General features: G+C 40.4%; 1 protein-coding gene and 1 long non-coding RNA gene across 2 annotated transcripts; both read right to left on the bottom strand.

The window, feature by feature from the left end:
- Window positions 1–2,053: 2,053 nt before the first annotated feature.
- Window positions 2,054–4,496, bottom strand: LOC112488420 (uncharacterized). The gene is made up of 2 exons (XR_003052435.1): window positions 2,197–4,496; window positions 2,054–2,143 (listed from the first exon to the last, which is right to left on the bottom strand). It is a non-coding gene; the product is annotated as an uncharacterized LOC112488420 (long non-coding RNA).
- Window positions 4,497–6,648: 2,152 nt separating this feature from the next.
- Window positions 6,649–20,184, bottom strand: usp31 (ubiquitin specific peptidase 31). The gene is given in 17 exon segments (XM_025064577.1): window positions 6,649–8,473; window positions 9,999–10,151; window positions 10,365–10,523; window positions 10,623–10,848; window positions 10,948–11,067; window positions 11,201–11,330; window positions 11,868–11,945; window positions 13,718–13,812; window positions 13,902–14,013; window positions 14,136–14,316; window positions 14,389–14,536; window positions 14,828–14,963; window positions 15,193–15,285; window positions 15,382–15,476; window positions 16,725–16,810; window positions 16,813–16,858; window positions 18,786–20,184. Coding segments are annotated over 17 exon segments (3,888 nt in total). The 5' UTR covers window positions 19,314–20,184; the 3' UTR covers window positions 6,649–6,971.
- Between the last annotated feature and the right edge of the window lie 164 nt (window positions 20,185–20,348).

Raw genomic sequence — 20,348 nt, 5'->3', positions numbered from 1 at the left:
AGCCTCTGGACAAACATTCATCTCAGTGCTCTTTATCCGGTGTCTCACATCATTTTAGACGAACTATTGACCGTGAATAATCGCACACTTTGTAGCTGAATATCTATTGCCTATTATACCAGGAATTTAGGTTCCCCGCGACAACAAGTTCACCCCAGTCGTGTTAAAATTCCTCCACATTCGCCAACTAGTTCCTGTGCTAACTAGTTGTTGTCACGCAGCGCTACACGCGGAAGACGGCTTTGTTTACGTTTGGATTTACATTGGATTGTGCTACATTTACTTTCTTGTTTTTTCAGGATCCTCCTTCCCTTCATTATGGCTCCCAGGTTAAAGTCAGACTCTTGGATTATGATGTTACCACTGTGTTATCGGAGATGTTTATGTACAGTTTGTGAGTTACGACTTATTGCCATCCATCCATCCTTCCATTTTCATCCGCTTATCCGTTACCGGGTCACAGGGGCAGCAGTCTCCATGACCGGGACTCGATTCCGCCCAGGAGGCGAACCCCGGGGCTGAACACCCACGACACAGACACTGCCTCCGGGCCAAAGCGCCTCCGACTTATTGCGTATGAAATAAATTCCCACATAAGTCGATGACCCCTGTAGGTACTCAATCAGTCTTACTGACCAATCACTGCTGTCCATAATTCATCTGTAAACATTATATCCAGAGGACATGCAGTACGTTTGCAAGAGGAAGAAAGAAAAAAAACAGAGAGCTAGTAAAAACCCTTTAACCCTTTTAAAAAAATGCCTCAAGAAATATTTTTTAACTTAATTTTTATCTTGCGAAAAAAAAAAAAAAACAGAGAGCTAGTAAAACCCCTTTAACCCTTTTAATAAATGCCTCAAGAAATATTTTTTAATTTTTATCTTGCATACCAAAGCTTTAAAGCACTTTTCTTCCTTATCACCACTTCTACATGGAGTTGAACAAGTATTGTAAATATTTTGTTCAGTACTGACAACACAGAAAAATGTGCAGCTTGTTTTCTTAGCAGGATTCCCATCCAAACGGCTGAAATCACCGTTACACTGTTTCTTAGAGAAAAGCTCCCTCTGGTGGGCAAAGCGGGTACACCTCGACAATGAAACGCAAAAATAAATAGTACATTTCAATGTTTTTAATAAGATTGTTTTTTTTCATATATTGTACTTGCATGAGTAAACCAACGAAGTATATACATATCGTTTTGTTCATCAAAAAGAAAACGTTTAAAAAGTGCATATGTAGTGATATATATTAGAACATGACACAAAAAAAAGACAGAGTCTAAATTTAAAAACAGAAGAAAACGTAGAAAAGAGAAATTAAAAGATAAAAAATAATGTCAATTTTTAAAAAAAATTACATTAAAAAATTACAAATGGGAACCTGGTACGGGGAATAATACAGTAAAATCGTCTCGTCGAAAGAAAAAAGTTACAACAAATGCAGCATGCCGTTTCGTAAAGAACCTTTTTCGGAATAGTAACGTTGAAAACAATGATACAAAGGTCAAAACAGACATGTGCTACAGCACGCGTAGTGTTTAATTAGTTTAGCTTCAACATAAAGCACTCGTGACTCGTTCAGTCATTGGCTACACAGATGATGAATTCCAATTAAAAGTACCTGCAGCAGTTAATTTAGTTTAGCGGTCGCTAAGTGTTGGGAGTCACCTTTGACCTTTCAGCGGTATGACTGTAAAGCCGTAGTATTTAAGGGATTTAATTCTTCTCCACCATGGCCATTTGGATTGTCTGAAAATTGGAAGTCAACAGTTGAACTTTTAAATTTTACCACTGTTTACGCTGTGTGGTACGTGGTACAGATGGCTCGATACCACTTTTTCACGTCTGATACCGATACTGCGACTTTCAATATTTGCCAATATTGCATAAATACAGTACCTTCTTTTCTTATTTGCCAATTCTGTACTGCGACTTTCAATATTTGCCAATATCGCATAAATATGCCAATGCTTAGGCATTAGTATCCCTGTTTCCGTCAAAGTTATGTTAAAAATTTAGGCTCAGGTATCGGATTTGTCAGGCTATAGTTGTTTTTTTTTGCTACGTTTCAATGTTAAAATTTTGACCAATACCGATCCTTAGATTGATCCACCCCTAGTATGTGGTAATAAACCATGAACCTGTGACTATTTTCACAGTAAAATATACTAGTATGTGGTAATAAACCATGAACCTGCGACTATTTTGCAAATTCGAATCAAATTATTTACAGACTTACTCACAAGTAAATGTGCCGTCTTAATGTCATTGGCTGCGAGGAATCAGGAGTTTTAGTCACAGTGGTCATTACAAATGATTTGATCTAGTGGTTTATTATTGAATTTAAATGACTTGAAGTGGTTTCGCCTCAAAAAGGTGGAACTAAAAGAGCTGTAATAGCAATAAAAATGATCTTCCCTACATCCACTGATTACAAGAAAAACTGATTACAACTCGAACTGTTGTGGACTGAAAGATTTGCCTGGTACTGTTCGTGGGTAAACTCCGAATACAAACCAATGTGAAAAAACACAGTACGTCATAATGACAGAAACGGATATGGCTCAAGAACCCAGTGGTGTTTCAAATGAATATTTAAACATCACTGTTTATTATAATATAAAACTACAAATCTGCTATCTCTCATTATTGCATATAGCTACAGATATACATTTAGTTGCCTTTAAAGATGAAACAATGCACATGTATGTTTTTTTTTTTTTTTATGCGGATGGTGACAACTGAACAGAGTAGAAATTTTAAAGTCTTTTTTTTTTTTTTTCCTCAACACATTCGTACAGTAGGCTGTTAGCATCGTCGAGTTAGTCCCACCCAGAGAGATGTCTCCGCTGGTGACGACAGTAAATACACATGCAGGTCAAAGGAACCTACCAAGATTCTTAAGAGCACCCAAAGATCAGCAGAAAATACATGATAAAAAAAATAAGAAGAATTACATTAAAATGGGTTAGTGTTCGGTAATAAACTGTAACCCGTTGACCGTATGCAAACAGATGTAGGTACCGAGTCGGTAAAGTAACGACAATAAAAAAAAATTTTAAAAAACTGTCATTGTAAAGATGTACATTCTCGCAGAGTTTCACTTTGTTTTCCTTAGCTTCCATGTTTTTATATATATATATATATACACAGTTGAGTTCCTTATTACCTAGTCATCAAATGATGTCATTTACACACAATGACGTACAGGATTAGTGCGTACGTGAAGTGACGCATACACCAGCAGTTCTCTGGCTAAAGATTAGTGTACACAGCTGCAGACGATACATGCAATAGCATCTACATGCGATACTGCAGGCCTAAGTTTGACTTATCTACTTTTTAAAATTATATGGAGTAAAAAAAGGAAAAAAAAAAAAAGTTTTTTGGCGATATGGTCATTTCTTTTCTGAAACTGACGCACATCGGATATGGTTTTTGTGTGATTGCTTCAACTTCTGGATTTGTAAGAAGATCCTTTAGGTAGGTTGCTGTTGACGTTATAAGACGCTGACGATGAAATTAAAAAAAAAAAAGTTTTATATTTTCCACTGTATCAGCGCTGGAAGACAATGATGTTAATTTTTTTTTTTAATCACAAAATATGGACGCGAGTGCCAAGTTTAAAACAGCTTTGAATTCTGTCACTCAAAAGCTACAGTTCACACAAATTCATGACACTTTTTTTTGCCATGTGGTTAAAACAACTTGATGATGTAATGACTGACTATAAAAAAAAAATAATACTAATAAAAACAATAGTTCTGTATACCAGTGGAGGCCTTACGTTGTTTTACTTGAGCTACAAAGTGGGTCTGAATAAAGCTAATTTTTTTGGGGCTACATAAAAATGCATCGTGTTACTCCTGATCCGTTGGCAGCTAACATAGGGCCTACGTAGTGGTTTCTGGTGGTGGTGGTGTTGAGAAATGCTATTTCAATGCTGCCCCAAAAAAGGTGGCTAAGCAGGTTAGTCGGTTTACATTTAAGGCTTCGGGGGAAATTTGTCTACGTCTCCCTTTTTATTCTAACATCAGTAACAAAGTTCAATATTGGTGCAGACAATTCTTAAAAGTAAAGAGAGGGAAAATAAACAACAAAACTGCGGTGGATGTAGAGACTGAACTGCTATCAGTCGGGGACATTGGCAACACGATGTTTCCATTCCATGATGTTTCCACAGTATATTTTCCTATACTGTATATAAGCAATCGGCAAAGCGAATCTATTTATATATATTTATATACAAAAAAAAAAATCAAAAGTGTCGTACAAAATGCTGACCGTGCGGCTTTCAGACGGTTCCGCAATAAAGTTTGGCCTAAGCTTCGTCGTTTTAAAAAAATTCATGAAGTTAAAGTGAAGCGGCGTTACATTTGGAAAGTGCTGGGTTTTTTTGCCTACGTGAACGGCATATCATTTTCTTTAGGTCAAATCTGGTGACTTTTATGCATATTCTCTCTCTCTCTCTCTCTTTCTCTAGAAAAAGAAAAACGTGGCTCTCTCTCTCTCTCTGGAAAAATAAAAAAGTGACGGTTCACCTTCGACACAAGGTCCACGCACAAGTACCTGATATATTTGAAGGTAGAAAAGAGCAGCTACAGGTATTCTACTACCAATAAAATCAAGTATGTTATTGCTATAGTCTATTAACATTCAAACCAGACATTCAACTTCTTATTGAGGCTTGGCCCAGTTTGGAAAAATAGAGGGTTGGGAGTACATGGGTGTTGATATTGCAGGAGGTTCTAAAGTGTTAAGGGGATTCAGTGACGAGGTGGGATGTTGGCAGCCGTGATGACAAACCAAGAAACACCTCAGTTTACGTGCTACGACGGCTGACGATCATTTGAGCGGCTTTAGGGCGAAACAACAGCGGAACGGTACAGTGTCGTCATCGGGTTTAGTCTGAAAACACTGAGTGGTAACAGTGACCTCTTTACTAATGGGGTCAATGTTTTATACTGCCAACAGTTCTGTGGTTTTCTCACTCTAATTGGGTCAGTGTTGGAGTAATGGTTCCTAAAACCAAAGAAGTGTTGGTCAGTTAGAGCATCTGAAGGAATGAAGGGGCTTGAAATTTGGCTTGAAAACAGTGGTTTTCAACCTTTGATTCCATTTTGACGTCACAAATTTCTGGCAACTCCAGAGACATTTATTTCTGGAATTAGCTTCTGATCGTATTTGATATACTGTGTTGCAAATGCTAGTTAATTTAAAAAAGAGTAATAATTAGTTGAAAATATATTTTTTATCAGTAATTTGTTTTTTATAAATTACTAGACATTTCAGGCGACCCTACGTGGGGTCCCGACCCCATGGTTGAAAAACACGGCTTTGACCAAAACCCCTTGAAATGTTCAGATGAACGTTGCCTTAACATGGTTTACGACCTGTTGAATTTCCCTAGTGATAAGTGGTACGTTTGAAACGGACGACATTTCAAACTGAACAGTGACGTGAAGATGAAGCGCGTGTATCTACTATATCATATATACATTAATGGATAACTTCTTAGTGTAAGAGGAAACGCAAAGTGCAAACGACATTCCAGTGATGCATACATACTACGTCGCCGAAGGCCATTTTTATTTCCCGGGTACAGTATTGCGAGGCGCAAAAGTTTGTTTCCCACGCGAGGAAGGAAGAAGCGTATCGACAAACTTTCTTGTCAGTTTCTGCACTGAAGTATTTATATTCTCCAGCGATGTGAATTCATGTGAAGGTGTGTCATTCCAGGTACACCTCAGAGATGATTCGTGATGAAAAATAATGGCAAAACGTCTGTCGCAATTTCTCGATGCCAGTTTTCATCCAGGATTTTTTTTTTTTTTATATGAAATATTCATACAAATAGATATTATAGTCGGTCGTTAATAGTAGAACTGGTCATTTGCAAAAGTGGGCCGGTTGGATGCCCACAGCCGTTTGTTTATGGCAGTAAACTAAGAATTATTCAATTTTGGACAACAAATGATATCTTAAGACACTGTGAGTTAGAGGTTTTTAGAGATAATGATTGACATTTCAGCACTGTCCTATAGATCTGGGGTTCCCAAACACCGGTCTGGGGACCGGTGCCAGTCCGTAGGCCATTTGGTACCAGGCCACACTTTTTTCATTCAAAGATAATTTGTCAATGTTTTAAAACAACAGAGTAAAGTCGAAATGTTTTATTTTGAAAATGTAACGGTATCACCAGTCTGCAGTAACGGCCGATAAAGGTGAGGTCCTGCCAAAGTCGAAATGTTTTGTGACGAGTACTTTTTGAAATGAAACTCCCATGAGCGTGATGGTGTTAGGAATATAAAACATTAGGGCTTTTTGACTACAAAATTGATTGTCAAATATTCTCATAATTGGTTGAGTGATAATTCTCTGTTAATGTCAGCTAATTTAGCGTTCCTTTCACCACATTAGTCACATTAGGCTGAACAAAATCATTCCCTTCTGCCGAGGGTTCTGTTGAGTGTAAGTGAGGTGAACTCGTCAACTTATTTCAACTGTGAAACAAAACGAAAGTGACCTCTCCAACTGTTAAAAAAATGCTCCTCAACATGACAGATGATGTTGTGAAAAAAATGCTCCTCAACATGACAGATGTTGTAGAACAGGGAGGGTTTTTTTTTCTTTCTTTCTTTTCTCACTGATAAAAGGTGCTGATTTAAAAAAATGAGTCTTTTCTAATATTACTAAAGGTGTAACGAGTCCCTTTTCTGAGGAACGACGGAGGGAAATTCTCTCTGCCGTCATACAGACCTCAAAAAATATATCTTAAACCATGAAGCCAGAATAAAAATTAAGTCTTTCAAGCAATAATTTTATCACTAAATAATAATAAAAAAACCTTATTTGAATGTACAAACCAATAGCGTACATCTTGATAAATACATCTGATGATCTCTTAAATGTAGGCACAAGAAAATTAGCTGCAATAAGGATGTTAAATATGACTGTGGTGACTGTATATCATTGAGGCCTCTGTGTTGTACTTGCGGGAGATTTCGTGCTAGTGGACAACTTTCGGGAAGACGCTATCCTCTCCAGGGGCTTCTTCCCGTTTGCCGGAGACTTGAGAGACGAGTCAGATAAGGAAGACTTGGACTTGCCCACGTGCAACAGAGTGCGGCTGAGCGAGCTGGGGGGTCTGGAAGACTCTTTTATTTCGGACTTAGTCTCACCTCTGCGGACGTCTGACGACGCGGCGTCTCCGGGCCGCGCGTTCTCAGCAGCGATCTCCTTGTTCTGCTTGCACGTCCTCTCTGAGGCCTTTTTAACAAGCATGGTGCTCTTTCCCAAGTCCGCCGACCGACGGCTTTCCCGTTGTCGGAGAGCGCTCTTGAAAAAGGAAAAGCCTTTTTCCTCGGACTTGCTGCTGCGCTGCAGGTCCCTGGTGGAGACGCTGGGTGAGCGAAGGCTGGTGACGGAGGAGCTGCTGCTGGAACTCCTCACGGATTTCCTGTCGACGCGGGTGCTCTCGCCACTCCTGGAGGGCGAAGAGCGAGCTACCGAGCTGCCTCGAAGACTGTTGACCATAGGGCTAGTGTGCATAGAATCCCGGCTGTAGCTCCGTTCTACCATACGTTTGCGACTGCTCACAGTGCTTTTGTCGGCTATGCTGGTATTCTTCCTGACAGAAGGCGAAGGAGAAGCGGAGGACTGAGGCGTGGAGCGCACGCACGGCTTGTGATGCGGTGTCGTGTCCACGGCTTCCTTCGTTTTGGAGGGAGTCGTGCAGGGGGTTGAGATGCTTTTCTTGATGCCTACGCTCTTCTCCTTAGTCGTGCTGACCTTCTTTCCCTTAACAGGAGTACTAGAAGGTGTGTCGGTAGCCGAGTTCCTATTTGTGGAGCACAGCCGTTTTTTAGACGCTTTATCTTGTTCTGCTTTGTTGGAGGTCTTCGTGGAAACTTTGCTTTCGACCTTTTGGCCGAAGCCGCCAATGCTGCTCTTACGCTTCTGTTCTTTTGCCGGGGTTGTCTGAGCGGGTAGTTTGTTTTGGTCCACAGCCGTGACCTGGTTGTTGTTTTCCGTGGGCTCATTTTTGGCGCTCTTCTTTTCCACTGGAGTGGGAGCCCTGCAGTACATCATGTCTAGGAACCTTTTGCTGTTGTCCTGGTCGTTTGTGTTGCTCTCCATCACAGAAACTGGAGTCCTGCTCCCAAAGTACCGCTCGTGTCTGCTGTAGCTGCCAAAACAGGACGTAGAAACCTTGTCATCACAGGACTCGCCTATTCTCTCCAGCGGAGGTGAACATCGAGAGTCCAGAGAGAAGCGCGAAGGGGAGTTGGATCTCATGTGCAGCTTGGCAGAGAGCGACCAAGAAGGCTTTAGTCCACTGTCGCTCAATGCCAAGGGGCTCCCGATGGACGACCGCGAGGACAGGCTCTGTCGCTGGATGCTTCTGACGAAAGGACGAACGGAGAATCCTCCTGTGAAGGGGGACGTTTTTATTAGACTTGCTGATGCAGCTTTGTGGTCAGTCAGGTGACCTTCTACAGTAAAAGTGCAGGAAACCTTAAACTGTTGAAACTATAGAGGTCGACGCGGGCGCTCTCGCCACTCCTGGAGGGCGAAGAGCGAGCTACCGAGCTGCCTCGAAGACTGTTGACCATAGGGCTAGTGTGCATAGAATCCCGGCTGTAGCTCCGTTCTACCATACGTTTGCGACTGCTCACAGTGCTTTTGTCGGCTATGCTGGTATTCTTCCTGACAGAAGGCGAAGGAGAAGCGGAGGACTGAGGTGTGGAGCGTACGCACGGCTTGTGATGCGGTGTCGTGTCCACGGCTTCCTTCGTTTTGGAGGGAGTCGTGCAGGGGGTTGAGATGCTTTTCTTGATGCCTACGCTCTTCTCCTTAGTCGTGCTGACCTTCTTTCCCTTAACAGGAGTACTAGAAGGTGTGTCGGTAGCCGAGTTCCTATTTGTGGAGCACAGCCGTTTTTTAGACGCTTTATCTTGTTCTGCTTTGTTGGAGGTCTTCGTGGAAACTTTGCTTTCGACCTTTTGGCCGAAGCCGCCAATGCTGCTCTTACGCTTCTGTTCTTTTGCCGGGGTTGTCTGAGCGGGTAGTTTGTTTTGGTCCACAGCCGTGACCTGGTTGTTGTTTTCCGTGGGCTCATTTTTGGCGCTCTTCTTTTCCACTGGAGTGGGAGCCCTGCAGTACATCATGTCTAGGAACCTTTTGCTGTTGTCCTGGTCGTTTGTGTTGCTCTCCATCACAGAAACTGGAGTCCTGCTCCCAAAGTACCGCTCGTGTCTGCTGTAGCTGCCAAAACAGGACGTAGAAACCTTGTCATCACAGGACTCGCCTATTCTCTCCAGCGGAGGTGAACATCGAGAGTCCAGAGAGAAGCGCGAAGGGGAGTTGGATCTCATGTGCAGCTTGGCAGAGAGCGACCAAGAAGGCTTTAGTCCACTGTCGCTCAATGCCAAGGGGCTCCCGATGGACGACCGCGAGGACAGGCTCTGTCGCTGGATGCTTCTGACGAAAGGACGAACGGAGAATCCTCCTGTGAAGGGGGACGTTTTTATTAGACTTGCTGATGCAGCTTTGTGGTCAGTCAGGTGACCTTCTACAGTAAAAGTGCAGGAAACCTTAAACTGTTGAAACTATAGACTATAACCATATTGAGAGGTCAGTGCAATGTGAAGACTCGAGAAAAGGTTTTATTCTCTTAACTTAAAGATAATCTACTTGACTGATTCTTTTTTTAAACTTAAAGATAATCTACTTGACTGATTATTTTTATTTTTACTTTTTTAAACAAAAGTAAACCTAATAGTGGAAGAATTGCTGCATTTTTGATACATAAATTTAGAATGCTCATATTGCTGTGGTCCAAGCAGACATAATTAAATGTTAACAACACTTAATACTACATTTAATACTACAGAACAATGGTTTACAGTCACTGTTTTACTAGTTCAGATTTTAAATTTCAGGCAATAACGTCATTTACACTAAAGGAATTCACAATGAGACATCCGTCCTTACCATCATCCTCACTGCGTTCGCCTGGACACTCCACCGATTCTGCCAGAGAAGCGAGGGAGGTGCGTCTGGACGAAGCTCCGGAGGTCAAACTGGCAGGCCGGCTACCGGGCAACCTGTTCACCCAGTGGTCACACAAGGACGAACTAGTGGATCCTGAGTTTATTCAAAAAAAAAAAAAAAAAAGATTTTTATTTGAGTTGATTCTGATTCTCAATCAGATTTTCCTGGTTAAATAAAATAAATATATTTGAAGCCTGAGACAAAAATCTTGTTCATAAGTTATAGGTCTCATGATCTTGTGAAGAAATTATGATACAAATGGTTTAATAGGGATGAATAGATTTTGGGAACTGGATGGAGACTGACCAGCGACAGAGCTGTTGGCCGACCAGGACGGGATAGCAGTTCTCCTCTGGTAGAAGAGGATATACGCTGTTTGCTGACACACATCATCATCAGCTACCGGAGAGACCTCACTGTCATCAAAGCAGTACCACTGACCGTCGATGGAGTTCTTACAATACGCTGTAAAATTAGGAGAGGAACAATAAAAACAAGGGATTAAAAAAAAATCATGACAGCCATTGTTTTTTTTGGTTTTTTTTTGTATTTTATTTATTTTACCAGTGTAGTGGCCTCCGTGCATGTTGCCATGATGGTTGCACACGGCGTACAAGTCATAAAGGTAGTCGTCGGGGTTTCTGCCCAAGCCATATGACTTTCTCCACGGTGACCAATGGGCAGGCAAACTCCAACTGCTCTGACTTCTCTTCACCACATGAGGTGCCATATCCATGCCCATCAACGGGAACCGCACCATGTTTTGCATTTTTACCCTGCGATCGCCTTCCTGAGAGACGAGGATTTCACACGAAAACAGCAGCAGCTCTGCTTAGAACACATTCTGGAAACAAGCACTTTAATTATGGGGCAGAAAGCGCTTCATTACCTGTCTGAACCTCTTTAAATGCAGTATGAGTACATCCGGCAGCGTCCACAGGCTGAGCTTAATGCGGCCCTGCTGCAGCTGCTTGCAGTGGGGACAGCGCCAGGCGTCGTCTGGGGCCAGCTAAAACAAACACAGACACGGCGCAGCAGCAATCACGAACGGGCTCTGACCACACAGTGGATAAAAGCTGTCTCAGACAGGAAGAGTCTTCCTCCCCCGCACTCAAACGGAACGCTCAGAGGAAAGTTCTAACCTGCTCTTCCTTGGTGTAGAGCTGGAAACACTGGGCCAGAGTGCAACCCTGCGGTTGACGATGGTGTTCCCTGTGCAGATACACGCTCTCTGCATCAGGAATGTACTCCTCCTCGGTGTGACCAAACAGACTGTGGGAGGACGAACCACAATCATCCATTTAGTCAACACGCTAGACATGTGAGGATAGGCCTGGAACAGTTTATTTTCCTAAATAAAACCGGGTCCAGATGCTGAATCTTAAGCTGGCCTATATATATATATATATATATATAAAAAATAAATTATATATTATATTTATATATATTATATTATTATTATTATATATTTATTTATATATAATATATATTTATATTATATACATATATATTATTCTTTCTTCCCTGCATACTTGACATGTCCATTTTGATAGATATATATACATATACATACATACATACATACATATATACATATACATACATATATACAGTATATATTTATTAAAATGCACATGTCAAGTAGATGTCAAGTATGCGGGGAAGAAGAAAATATATACAGGAAAAAGGAAGACCACTTATATATAACTATATATAACTTGCAGTTTTAGATGCAAACCTGACATTTACAGTAAGTAAGTACAGTGATTGTCGTTAGTCTAATGACAAGCGTGAACTGGTGCAACTCACTAGTCCTTGGTCTCTTTGTCCCACTCGACCACGATCTTAACATGCGGTGGTCCGCCTTGCCCGCAGGACTTGAACGCTCTGGAAAAGAAGGGGACGACACATCGGGTGGCAAGAATATATTAAAATGTTATATCAGTGTAAAGTATGTCATGTGAAACCGTGGAAGGCTTTTGTGCACTAATAAGTCAACAGACGAAGATTAGAAAAATACACTACATCGGTGATTCTCAACAGGTGGGTCGTTACCCAAATGTGGGTTCGCGGACTGGTTTTCGGTGGGTCATGGAGCTTTGTTGATTTCACATTATAAAAGAAGCCATCCATACGCTATGAACTTACCACAACTGAGGATGGTAAACTCATATGACAGACTTTATGAAATATGGGTTTTTATACAGAGGACAAAAGAGGACAAAATGTCACTATGTCTGAAGCACACTATTATATCTCCTCTCAAGTTCAAACGGCATCATCTTTCCATTCAATTAATCTAAGGAGTTGAAAATTGTCCTTGATCAGGGTCAATGTTTGTGATGCTAGGGGCTAAAGCTAGACCAGTCGAGGATCACTGCACCACTGGGCTTTACCTAAGAAAATGACGAAGACTTTTAGTCTGACACTGAAGGGAAAGGTTGCTCAGCCACACAATCTGCAATGTTGTGACTTGTTTTAAAAAGAAGATCTAACCGTATTAAGGGTTAACAAACAGGATTTTTAACATTCAGATACCTTGTTAGGACACGTCATCACGTCGTGTCTTTGGGAGATAATACTAACAAAGGCAGATGTGTGGTGACAGGTTGGACGGTTAGAAAAAGAACTGTGACTTCACCAGAATTCCTTTGTGTTCGAATGTACACAACAATTCCCTTTGATTTGTCAACCGTTTTTTTTTTTTTTACTGATAACCATATTGACTTATTGGGGCAGTCTTTATCTTTAATTTCATATATACACATACAGTGTTTACTTTAATCTCTGTCGATTTGAGTCAACCTTTTCACTCAACGCTATCTACTGAGAGAAACTCTTGATATTTTAATTTAAAACTAACACAAATGCAACCAGTGATTTAACCTTCGGGAAATGACTGAGCATGTGAAATTGGACTCACTTACTTTTGTTGAATCTCATTGATGGGATTTTTTTTTTTAGCTGGATCTAGATACACTTGATCCAGTGTAGGTAGAAAAAAAAGAAAGAAAAAAAAAAGAAGAAACCTGTATTTTGGGATGGGATATCTCTTGCCCTTTGGCGCCGGACGCACAAGGGCACTCATGACAATACGACACATCCAGAACCACTGAGGACAATCTGTCCCAGTCAATAATCCTGCCGGATAAATGGGCTTGAATTTAACCTTCCACTTATTTGTTTGTGCGCTCTGCTGGCACTTAACTCACTGAAGTGTTCGTGCCGAGTTAGAACCACGCTGCAATTTAACAGTCATTTTACTGTGCGATCATTTATAATTTGCAGTGTGTTCTCAAAAACCACTCGTGCTGTTAGTTAGTGCCCTTGACTTTGGTCTTGATTTTTCAGCTTTCAGACTGTAAGTTACATTTATAATCAAAAATGGAACATGATTTTAAAGACACAGCTAGTAAATGGTGTGGCTTTATAATGTGAGGTACCAACATTTTTTTTTTACCAGTTGCTTTGCTATTAGCAAGCAAGTTAAACAGTTCTTCACGACAACACTTGAGCATCAACATAAGACAGAAAATGGCTGTCTCTGAAAAATATTTTGTGTTATGAAGCAAAAAACATATTTGCACCAAACTAAATCATTCAAAATGTTGGTGAATTTTTTGTTGACTTCATTTTTTTAAACTAAATTTCAAACTGACCTTTCCACTGTCGGATGGCACAGAGGTCGCTCATCTTGAGGAAGGAGGTAGGTTATACCGACGACGCCAACTACCCTCAGACTAAATGGTCCCACCTATACACAGAGACATCAATTAGGTCTTCTGAGAGACCAAAAAAAAAAAAACAGAACATGTGGGAATCACGCCTGACTCAACAACCTACCTGGATGTAGACGCCCGGTCGCAAAAGATGACGCATCTTCTCCAGGATTTCTTTTTGAAGCCCATCCCAAGTCACAGTGCGATCCATGTACAGTACAAATGGCAGACCAAATCTACGGACACAGTACATTTTTTTTTTTTAGCTTTATGAATTGAGGATACTAAGGTTTGTTTAAATGGCAAAAAACAAATGAAATGGCAGTGTAATGAGAATGGACGTCCTCTGACTGTGTACCTCTTCCCTTGGTGGCCAGTACAAGCTCTGTTACAAACTAACAGGATCATTTTTTCCGGTGCAGGGGTTTTATTTGGTGATGCAGTTACCGGAGTCATCGCTCCCTGCATGAAGGACGGAGTCCTGCTGATTTCATTCCCATACTTTAAGTTGTTGTGATTCAGATTGGCCAAAAGGCTCCCTGTAAAACAAGTGTAGTTAGACCTCTGTAAATAAAAATAAAATTAGTGAAAAATAAAATAATCAGCATCACCTCTTTTTGTACGTAAATTTTCCAGTTTGAAGGTTTCTGGGGTCTCAAAGGCGAAGATGGAGTCGCTCTCTTGAATGATGTTTAAATCGTCATCGTCGTCACAAAAAGAGCGGTGGAAACCGTCGTAGTACATTTCAGTCAAAACAAACTGTAAACACATTAAAAAGGAGAACATTAACTCTGTCATTCCAACAGCAGGCATAATAGCTTCACTGTTTATGACACGGTAGCCGTCACTGACATTTACTCTCATAAATGCTTTTCATTAGTGTTAGCCACCCAGTTGCTGTAGCCCTGAGGACAAAAGTGTTTACAGACGACAGACTCTCTGTGTAGTGAGCTCCCTCTGCGAGGAGACCTGACTTTCTTTACGTTGCAGTAACACTCCGTGACCCGACTACGGCAGACTCTGAGCTCTGTTAAGTGACTGGAATAGCACCTGATCCATGGGGATCTTGGTTTCACGTGTAACGGCGTCTCGGAGGTGATAAACGGTGCTGTTAAGGGGAACAGCCACTCCGATCCTCATGCAGTGAGAGTACTTTCCCTGGTAGACCACGGTCACATAGAGAGGCCTGGAACAAACCAGAAATCACAAGTGAGTCCTGCTTGATGTGTAAATAAGAAGTTGTAATACCCAAACAGGTACAAATTCTGAGATATGTGTACAAATTAAACTGCCGTCTCGACACCCTGAGCAACAGAGCGTATTCCACCCACGTGTGTCCTTGCGCTCGTTAAATGAAAAACTTACTATAAGCGTATATTTGGAAACTGTTGTTAGAGTTCGAGTGCGGCACTCACCGTGTGTGAGGAAGTGGAATAGGCAATGAGATGCAGAGGAAGGGATCAAATGTATTGCTCTGTTTTTGACAGTGTGGGCAGGTGAGAGAAGACCTGTTTGGGAATAGAATCATTTATCTTTATAATTCAAACAACATGGATGCACAAAAGTCTATTTTTTTTTTTTTTTTTTTTTGACGTTAAACCTGCCTGTACTGAGCTTGAAAAAGCTCATGCACAAATGAGCCGGCAGACAGAGGAGGAGAAGGACCTTCTAAGGTTTGATCGTCTTCCTCAATAGGTGGCTGAAAAAAAAGGAGGAACAGAGAAGAATCATTACATTCTACTTATAATAATAATAATCTCTCTGATGTCTCAAAATAATAAACATTAAAATGGGGTTTCATTTCATTTTAAATGAACCATAATTAAAACTCTTCACAGACACAACACATCATAGAACGCCCACACACAATCAAACATGTTTTGGTGTTTAGTCTGGACTTTGGTGTTTAGACTGAACGGAATATCTCCATCTTTTCGCTCAATTTCGGTTCAGTTCAGTTGGCTCTGTTAAGCATGCAGAGTTAAAATTATTTATTAAAAAATATTACTAAAAAATTAAGTTTTTTAAATGAAAGTTTTTTAGTATAAATATTCTTATGATCTTATAATATATAAATATATATATATATATATATATATTATAGATATATTGTCTAATACATTGTCTCAAGCAACGGTTTTTTATTACAGACATATGTTTCCATTTGGATTGAAATTACTCTTTGTTAATGAGAAAAACAAAACCGTCTGAGATCATTCCCCTGTTTGGTGTCCTCACTTTGTTTTATTGTTTTGTTTTGTTTTTAATTTCACACACTATATGCAGACACATACAGATCTAAAAAAAACACCAATAACAATGCTGTAAATTGTGATGTAACAATGCATCATGAATCAATTCAAAATCCATACAAATGTGTGACAATTTGCATTGCAGAAATCGTGCATCAAAGCGTAGGGAAGGGGAATGAGTTATCTCAAACATCGGTAGTCGTACCGTGAGACTTTCTAGTAGCAGAAATGAGGTGGCGGTATGACCTACTTAAAAACGTCGTGACGTCCCTACCAGCCTAAGTGACATTCAGGTGTTCAAATAGAATGTGGGAAAAACTTCCACAGAAACAAACAGCGATTCCATAAAGAAAGGAACTCTTTCCAATAAATATTTTATACATTTCTTTGTTGTTTAATATGTTGACAGTTAGAAAGAGAAATAACACCAGACAGTTTTTATTGGAATAAGAGGAGATAAATGGTGATGTTATTCTTTCTCTTATTTAAGATAACAATTTATGGATGGATGGATGGATTTTGCATAGTTCTTCCCAAAAATAAATCACTGGATTGGGTCATAATTTGTCTGGAGCTCATCTTGTTTCAAGAAATAGTGATAAAATCACATCACGTACAAAAACTGTGCGCACGAACAGGTTACAAAAGAACACATGCACGCGCACATACACACAAAACCCACTCTTGTAATTCACCTTAATAGGAGGCCTGATGTTGGGGTTGACTGTGTTGAGATCCTCGTGCACTCTGTCCAGCAGCCACAGCAGAAACTCCTGAGCGTGTGTTGAGCGTTCCCTTTAAACTGCACGGCATTTTTTGACACGACACTCTGCAACGAAACCAAAGGGTAACGATGCTGACCAAGCCAGAACATCTGTGCATTTATAAAACCCACACTCTGGAACACAATTAACAACTGTGTCTACAATTACTTCGCAATACCTGTTTTTATGAGTTACCCTGAGAGGGTCACGCATATGCAATTAACAAATTCAGTCGCATGATCTGCTGAGGCAGACGTGTGAACACCGAGTCTGCCTCTTCTGGAGATTTCTTCCCCGTTAAAAATGTGTTTTTTTTCTCCATACTGTTCCCAAAATGCTTGCTCATCTAGTGTGGTTTAAACTAATATTTGTAAAACATATCCTGCTCTATTTTGTTTTCTTCATATCAACTCAATACACAGTATTATTGGTAGTATAAACGTCCCTCCCTTTGTCCCCGTTATGAGGAAGTCCCTGTTGAATAGAAAATCTAATTTTAATCTTATGTATAAGCTGTAGGAAAAATGTGTGTTTTGTGAATTTGGGCCAAAGAAATAAAAATTGATGGGACTCTATAATATAATTCTACAGCCTTTTAGGTAGAAGTCATGAATAATATCAAATCCATGTCTGCTAAATTAGGTATTTACGACCCAGTTTGCCTCATTATTCACTTTATTTAACAAGATTATAAGACTTTATGATGCAAACCATGCAAAATACAAACCATTATCTGTGTGACCACAGAAATGAGCAGGTTAAAATATGACTTTTATTGGAACAGTCATTGTAAAGAATATGTACAGAAGACAAGTGTTTCTCAAATGGCTGGGATTTAATCAAATCTTATAGTTGGTTTAATGGAGAGAACAGAAAATATTTCTAAGAAGGCCAACAGAAAATATTGTAACAGAAGAAATATGCATGCTACTTCGACAGGTTTTTAAAAGATTCACTTCCACTACGACGTCAGACGGAATCCAATAGATAAATGCATATTAGACTGTTTTGCACCTTTACTAAAACATGAGGTAAGATCTGTATTGATTTGGGGTTGCATTTCAGCCAGTATTGTTAGGAGCGTGGTCGTGACTAACCCTGTCCTTCCTTACCAGGTTGAAATGAAATATCGTCTTGTAATCTGATGGGTTTTGTACTAAATACTTCTGTCTGATTTTATTTTCTTATCTTCAAGGTACTGTGTTGTTTTTCCACTTTACACCTACACCACTGTCCCTTTATCTGTTTAAATTTGGTTAGAATGACCACTGTGTTTATCCTCTTTATAGTCAACAACAGGTAAGGACAAGGCCCAACATACTGGAGATTAATTCTAAATGGAAGTGAATGTTTGAAGGCACATCTGCTGCGGTGACAGCAGGTCTAGTTCTGACACGAGCTAAATTTTTAGTATTGCAATAAACAGAATTTCATTTGCCCAACATGTTTTTCCTTTTAGCAGCAATTAGTTAGTGTCATATTTATCTTCCTGGCGATGGGTCAGAGGTCACAGAACCTACAGTAAATATTGGTATTTCCGATCACTAATAAAGAGGGATGCATTACTATGGTATAAAATAAAAATGTTAGGAAGGTCTGAATAAAGATAACCGAATAAACTAATGCTGGTAATTTTAAACTTACAGTTTGAATACAATGTGAGAAATTGAGCAATATTTTGCACATTAAAAACATGGTACTATTTCATCTGCATTTAGAAGTTAACCATATTTTGGCACCTATTCTGAAAGATTACAGATGCAAAATGAATAAAGGTTGAATGCTTAATTATTTTAAGCTATTTTTTTTTCCAATTTTCTGTCCTTGTCTTTTCCATGTCCACTGCATTTGGCTTCTAGTTTTCAGACGTTAGACTTCCTGTAACTTAGTACTATGCTGTCCATAGGGTATAACTTTTAAATAATTTATTGTCGCGCTGTCTATAATTATGTGAGCCACAGGTGTTGTTCATGTCCAGTCACTCCGTCCTACCTTGAAGTCTCTGCTGTGCTGTGGTGTATACTCAAACGTCCACAAAGCCCGCACAAGTCCTGACAGCTGCTCGGTGACCTCTCCTTTGGCCAGAGGACCTTTCTTCTGGAGAAGCGCTGCAGTCGTTTTGGGTTTGCCCTCGTCGTTCTCCTCTTCTTTGTAATGCTCCAGAACCAGGAACTCGGCGAAGAGCTCAGTGTTGCTGAGGCACTGCAGAATTGCATTCATGAAACAGGTATTCCCGTGGTTTTTTAGACCCGATACCCCAGGAACTTTGTCACCACACAGGAACCCTCCCATGTCACCTTCGTCCATTGCCAAATCATCTTTATCTCCAGATTTGAAGGAGGAAAACCCTCCATCATCCTTGTCCTCCTCTGCTTGCACTTCAGATCCATAGTGTGAAAGGGCTGTCAGTGTCCTCAGAACCTTGCCCATAAAGGTGCCCAAAGAGCGCACTGAGCCCCTCCTGAAGAGCTTCTTACTGAAGCTCGACTTCTTGTCCTTGGCTGCAGCTTTGCAAGACATTATTCCTGTTTCACAGGGGTACAGCTCTCAGTCATAGAGATACGTTTTGCAAAGGAAGACCCATCTCTTCGGCTCCTGGATGTTGCCGTTTCATTTCCAGAAAAATAATGCGTGTAAACAGCAGTAACGTCAGCCGTTATGTGTATAACGTTTAAACAGGTCTTTACAGTTCAAACAAGCACTACTACTATACCAACCTTCTCTCTGAAGCATTTTGAGGCCAGTTATATAAGAAGCACACAGCGAACATCTCGAGTCGGTGGGTTTGTCACCGCAACTTGCTCCACAGGTTATCTTATTTGTGCAAATCGACTCCCTGCCCTGCAGCAGCGAAACCACTGCGGTTATGTCAAGACTGAAGACCGCACCGCGCTATGTGGTATTAATGCGGCTATTGCTAGCGCTAGCTACAAAAACAACCGCCGCACAAACAGCGATAGTCCATTTTGTTCGACATTTCCAGGTTCCACACAAACAGCTGCTCCGCCATGGTGTGCCCCTACCGCTGGTTGGGTAAAAACCGGTGTCCGAAAATGAGTAAACCTCGCTTTTGTCGCATACTTGGAACCACATTCAAGCTATAGGCTACAGACCAGAAAATCTTTTTTTGGTTCTTCTTCTCTTTGTTATTTTTTTGCCATCAGCTGGTAACAGTTCGCAGCCTCACGAGGGCCTTCTGCTGGACTGGCGTCAAAACAGCAACAGCGATGCTAAAGCAGATTTTCCACAAACGCCCGCCTACGTACTGTAAAACACGGTATAAAACAATTTAAATAAACAAAAAACAAAACAAAGAACCACAGTGAATTCTAGTTGATACACTAAAATTAAAAGGCTCTTTGCATAAAAGAAAAAGCAGACAGTAATGTAACGAATTTGAGCAGAAGCAACTTTAACCTTCCTCTGGTGTTCGGGTCAGCACCGACCCATTTCCAAGTTTTAAATGCATTAAAAAACACGTAAATTAGTTTATTGCGTCAAGGCTTTTTGACTTTGTCAAGAACCTCTATTTCAACAAAATAAAACAAAAAAAAT

This window comes from Cynoglossus semilaevis, chromosome 17 (assembly GCF_000523025.1).
Source record: "Cynoglossus semilaevis isolate Cse_v1.0 chromosome 17, Cse_v1.0, whole genome shotgun sequence".
Classification (NCBI taxonomy): domain Eukaryota; kingdom Metazoa; phylum Chordata; class Actinopteri; order Pleuronectiformes; family Cynoglossidae; genus Cynoglossus; species Cynoglossus semilaevis.
The sequence above is the reverse complement of the archived record's forward strand: the minus strand, read 5'-3'. Positions and strand labels throughout refer to the sequence as shown.